The following is a 6210-nucleotide window of genomic DNA, read 5'->3' as shown; positions in this document are numbered from 1 at the left end:
ATTAAATGTTCCCTCCGTATCATTACAATTGAATCGTTCCATTGCAATTGTATCAATTATAAAAAATTTCAATATATTTAATCTGGTTTACCATGTTTTCTCTCTTATTTAACATTTTTTTAATCATCTCCTACTTTATTACCATTGCTTACTTATATATTTCATTCCCTCTTTCATTCTATTTTCACTCCATTCTATTTTCACTCCAATCAACCCTGATACGATTATATCTTCAAAATATCTCATATATCTCTATTATTATATTATCATATCTTTTCCATATCTTTATTATCTTATTCACCAAGTTAGGTTATTCGTAGGAATATTATAAATATGATATATTGTTATTCTCATTATTCAATTAATGAAATCATAATTATTGTCTTTTATGTTTATTTAGTTTTTCCGTTTAGAATTTCCGATTGTCGCCAGAGCACGGTTTCTCTGCGACTTTCTTTATCTTTTTCACTCGATAAGGGTCTTTCCCTTATCAAACCTACTAAAAATTGATTCCTTAATTTTCGTATACTACAAAGAAATATGAGCAGAGGAAAATACAACAAAAATATCATAGACAATATATAAATTATAAATAATACTAATTCTTTTGTATATATAAACATAAAAATTTTGAGTGGACACAATTTCCCCACACAGATAAACGTGAGAATGTAGACACAATCCCCAAAAAAGCTGCATTAATCACAACGAAAAAACGTGTTACAAAAGGTGTATAAATTGTGTAGAGACAATTTCACAAAAAAACCAAATAAGCTTGAGCAATAATTATTAGGTATACCATCACACGTGGCACAAAACAACTGGAGCCACCTCACTTTCCGGATAGAATAAACGATCCACATGTGCATGAAACCCCAGCCCCCAACTTCTATAAATAGCATAAAGAGTTGATCACAAAATCATCACAAACACACACATAAATATACACTTGTAAAATACTCCTCTATCCCAATGGCATCATCCATGACCTTAACCGCCTCGTTCTTTGGTGGCGCCGTCGCCACGAAGCCGGCCTCCTCCACCACCCGTCGCGGCCCGCTGGCGGTGAGGGCCTCGATGGACTTGGAGAAGTCGGTGGCGGAGAGCAGCAACACGAGACGGGGCCTCGTGTTGGGGGCCGTGGGGGCAGCAGCAGTGTCGTCCATCGCGAAAGTCGCAACTGCCGCCGACGAAACTAATAACACGTGTGCTCCTATTTGTGTTACAAGCCTAAGAGTATTACCGTTTATTGCGTTTCATTATAAAATTTGAAATATTGAATTGTTTATACTACTCTCTCACTCTGCTATTAAATACTTATCTCATTTTTTTTAATCCGTCCACCAATAAAAAGGTCTCATTTCACCTTTTTTCAATTTTAAGTAGACCCAATATTTTACTACTCTCACATGTCCTTGAAATGTTGTCCAATTTTTCCATTTTGATCCGTCCGCAAAATATTATCTGTCCACTTTGCTTTTTCTTCCGATTTTGGTAAATAGACCACACTTTCCACTAACACATTACCCTCACATTTTATTATAAAACTAATATATAAATGTGGGATCTACATTCCACTAACCTTTTCTACTCACTTTGTTTCACACTTCTTAAAATCCATACCGAGTAAAACATGAACAATATTTTGCGGACGCAGGGAGTATAAAACTAACTTTTTCTACTACTTCCTTCTATAAAGTCAAATAGTATCTCAAAATCCGAGCAAGTTAAAAATGAGATATTTATTGGATGACGAAGCAAAGTGAGTATTATTTTTATCCATCTAAACTAATCTTAAAAATATACTCTTTTATTTCTTGTTTGGGTAGGACGATCGGCGGCTGGAGGCCGGTCGTAGCAGATACATCGGAGATTTTTCTAATCGCAGTATTCGCGGTGTCGGAATACAACAAACAGAACAATGCGTCCTTGGTGTTGGAGTCTGTGTTAAAGGCTGAAGTGCAGGTGGTCAATGGTGTGAATTGCAGGCTCGTGGTTGTCGCGAGGGATAGTAAAACCGGCCGCTCCAACAACTACCAAGCCGTTGTTTACGGCAAGAACGTGCCTACAACGATACAGCTCACTTCCTTCGTGGCAATTCTTCGCTAGCTTTTCCGATAACCGGATTTAAAGTGTGTAAAAAAACTCTCTCCATTGTTTATTTAGTATACTTTTCCTTGCCTCTATAGAAGGCCTTTAATTGTAATTTGGAGATGGATTTTTTCACAATATATTCAATAAATGATATTTCCTACTTTTCTCTCTTTCCTTGTTCGACAGTCACGTTAAAGTACTAACTTTATTTCTCAATGATTTAATTACAGACTAGAGGATTGTAGGATTTATAAAAATCCATTCAACTCTCTTAATACGACTTGGGAAATAACAGTCAATAAAAATTCATATTCATGAAATTAAACCTAATCTAGACTAGATAATGAATCTTTCGGATAGAGCAAGATTCGATCTTGTCTTCCTACATGGTCACGTAATCTTTACATCTTGCCGGTCTCATGATCGCATGCTTGGGCCGGCTAATCATGTATTTCACTGCTCTCACTCGATACAAAGATTATGGCTCTAGATAGAGCTTTGAGTCGTAGATTAGATTTATATTTATTTTCTTTGATTATTTTGTCGGTTCTTTCCCGAGTCATACTAAAAGAGTCGAACCGCACATGGTTGTAATAGTATATTTTTGCACAAAATTGTCTTTAAATTAAATGTTCCCTTTGTCCTATTACGATTGAGTCGTTCTATTGCAGTTGAGTTAGATCTTGCAAAATCTCCATACATTTAATCTCAGTTTGATTTATTATTTCTTACTTTATATTTTATCCAGTCATCTAATACTTTGTTATCTCTTACGTACTTATCTATTTCTATCCCTCTCCACTCCAAATAACCCACTAAACATTTATTCCCTAATCTTCATATATACTCAAAAAATACTATTAGCAGAATGAGAATACGTACAACAAAAATATCATAGACAATCTATAATTTATAAATATGAATTCTTTTTGGATAAACATACAAAAATTGAGTGGAGACCATTTCCCACGCATATAAAACGTCTCCTAGTTAGTACGTGACAATGTTGAAATCGAGTCTGCATGTTGGCTCGAACAGTCATGTACTAATCACAACAAAAACGAGGTGTATTTCCATACAAAAATTGAGTAGAGACAATTTTACAAAAAAAATCAATCAAGCCCCACCATAACAAAACAATTATTTAATCCAATTTAATTAGGTATACCATCACACGTGGCACAAAACAATTGGAGCCACCTCACTTTTTCTAGGATAGAATAAACAGAGGGAGTGTATTATTTCACAAAATTATCTTAAATTAAATGTTCCCTCCGTCCTACTACAATTGAGTCATTTCACTGCAGTTTAGTTAATTCTGAAAAAATTCAATACATGCAATTTCTTTTACTTCTCCTTTTTATTTTATCTTTATCCAATCATGTGCTACTTATCTATTTCATTTTCTCTTTTAACTATTCTCACTCCAATTAGTCCACTAAACATTTATTCTTTAATCTTCATACTCAAAAGAAATATAAGCAGAAGGTGAATACAAATAAAAATATCATAGACAATCGATAATTTATAAATAAGATTTTTTTATATATACACATACAAAAATTGAGTGGAGACAGAAAAACGATCTCCTAGTTAGTAGGTGGAAATGTATTTTGGCTTCCATGTGCTGAAATATTCTCTAAAATTCATCTCCTGCCATTGAACTCTTTTGATAAATTTCTGTTAAATTATTCCTAACTCAATAATTGAGTTCGATAATCTCCTTTGGGAATTTCATTGGAACAGCTGGCGTGCTTAACAGAGCTCAATTAACTTTGGTAGGGCTTTTATTCAAATAAAAAGTTTTAATATAACTAAGCAAGCTAAATGAAAATAAGAAAATTATTGCTACGAGAAAATAAAATGTATATGTGCCAAAATGTGGGCCTTAGGGGTTACATTGGGCTCAAGCCCAAGTTGAGGAGTAGTCCTGCAAAAACTGGATCAATTTAATAGGCTCTTTTTAGGCCCAAATTGACGAGTAGTCTTGCAAAAACTGTATCCATTTTATTTGCTTTCTTTATTTTTAAAGTTTTGCTTATTGCCTTAGATGGATGGACATGACATGAAAATGTATTTCTAATACTACTATATATTCAATGAATTGATATATTTTATAATATCTTTAATATAATACTACTATATATGGATAGAATACTGTTACCCAGATAAAATAAAAATTCGGCCCGATGCTTTCCTAAGAGCATCTCCAATGCCGGCGTCAAAATCGCGACGCCGATTTTTCGCCGACGCCGGTTCTGACGCCGAACCATTGGAACCGGCGTCGGCGAAATCGGCGTCAAAATCGGTGTGGCTAATCGCGATGACGCCGGTTCCGACGTCGATCCTCACGGCGCCATTGTGGGTCCCGGATCGGCGTCAAACCGGCGTCAGATTTTATTTTTTATTTTTTTTCTTTTGAAAACACTATATATACGCGCTTTGAACGTCATTTTCATTCGCACCACTTGTTTTAACGAGTACTCTCTCTCTACCTTACTTTCTGTACAAGATCAATTTAAGAAATGAGTAATGCCGGTGGTAGTGGTGGGGATGCGGTTGAGTACGAGCGTATGCTGAACGAAGAGCTAGATGCCTATACGAGCCGTGAGGTTGATCGATGGATGCAGAGTTATATGCAGCCGGCGGCACCTCGCCCACGACCAGTTGTCCACCGTCGACAAGTGGTTGATCGTGATCATGAAGCTGCACATCAGCGCCTGTTCACAGATTACTTCGCAGAGGAGCCGCGTTTTAACGCCAACCATTTCAGGCGTCGTTTTAGGATGAGGCGGGACTTGTTTATGCGTATTGTTAACGCTTTGGAGCAGCGATATCTGTATTTCCGCTTCAGGCACGATGCGGCTGGCAGACCCGGCCACACCCCTATTCAAAAGTGCACTGCGGCAATCAGGCAGTTGGCCTACGGTACCGCGACAGACATGTGGGACGAATACCTCCACATCGGTGAGACGACTGCCATCGAATGTATGAAGTATTTCTGTCAGGGCGTGATCGAAGTATTCGGTGATCAGTATCTCCGAAAGCCTACCCCCGAAGATTGCCGGAATCTGCTGCGGATGCACGGGGATCAGCATGGGTTCCCGGGAATGTTAGGCAGCATAGATTGTATGCATTGGGAGTGGAAGTCCTGTCCCGCTGCCTGGAAGGGGTTTTACACGACCGGCTACAAGGGAAAAAATCCCACGATGATCCTCGAGGCCGTAGCTGATTACCGGTTGTGGATTTGGCATGCGTATTTTGGGATAGCCGGTTCGAACAACGACCTAAACGTCCTCAACTCGTCGCCCCTTTTCAACGAGCAGTGCCAGGGCGTCGGTCCGGCCATCAGTTTTGTCGCCAACGGCAACCAGCATGATATGGGCTACTACTTGGCGGATGGGATATACCCTAGGTGGCCCGTCTTTGTGAAGACGATCCGGTGCGCATCAGATGCGAAGAAGGCCTACTTTGCGACGCGGCAGGAGTCGGCGCGAAAGGACGTGGAGCGCGCATTTGGTGTGCTTCAGGCTCGATGGGCTGCAGTTAAGGGACCAACGCGTTTGTGGAATGTCGACTGCATTGCTGATATACTGTACGCCTGTATTATCATGCACAACATGATTGTCGAAGATGAAGGTGTACAACTGACTGATTGGGCCAACGACGATAATGAGGCTGGTCCAAGCCACGGCGTCGCCACCGCCAACGTACGAGGTGGGGTACCTCACGATGAAGAAGCCCTCCTCCAAGCACATGCCGACATGCGTCAGACGGAGGCTCATATTCGACTCCAAAAGGATTTAGTTGAAGAGTTGTGGGCGCGGAGGATTGCAAGGCGTTAGTTTTTATGTAAATTTATGTAATTTTTTTAAATGTATTTTTTTTAAATTATTGTACTTTTTGAAATTTTAATAGTATTATTCAATTTAAATGTATTTGTCTCGTAAATTAAATTCCGTATGTTGATACGATTGTAAATTAAATTATATAATTGTTATTAGTGATGTGGATATGTAGTGTGAAGGCTATGTGAGGGCTATTTGATGTCCAGTTGATGTGGCAAGCTGATGTGGCAGGAGAATTGTAGTGCTGATGATGTGGCAGTGTGAAGGC

General features: G+C 38.6%; 1 protein-coding gene across 1 annotated transcript; it reads left to right on the top strand.

The window, feature by feature from the left end:
• The first annotated feature begins 919 nt into the window (after positions 1 to 919).
• Positions 920 to 2254, top strand: LOC121761143 (cysteine proteinase inhibitor 1-like). The gene is made up of 2 exons (XM_042156744.1): positions 920 to 1205; positions 1830 to 2254. Exons 1-2 carry the CDS (start codon positions 973 to 975, stop codon positions 2107 to 2109), a joined length of 513 nt encoding a protein of 170 aa, XP_042012678.1. The 5' UTR covers positions 920 to 972; the 3' UTR covers positions 2110 to 2254.
• Positions 2255 to 6210: the final 3956 nt, after the last annotated feature.

The sequence above is a fragment of the Salvia splendens genome, chromosome 13, assembly GCF_004379255.2.
Source record: "Salvia splendens isolate huo1 chromosome 13, SspV2, whole genome shotgun sequence".
In the NCBI taxonomy this organism is placed as follows: domain Eukaryota; kingdom Viridiplantae; phylum Streptophyta; class Magnoliopsida; order Lamiales; family Lamiaceae; genus Salvia; species Salvia splendens.
Note: the sequence above shows the minus strand (reverse complement) of the source record. Positions and strands in the feature narration are given on the sequence as shown.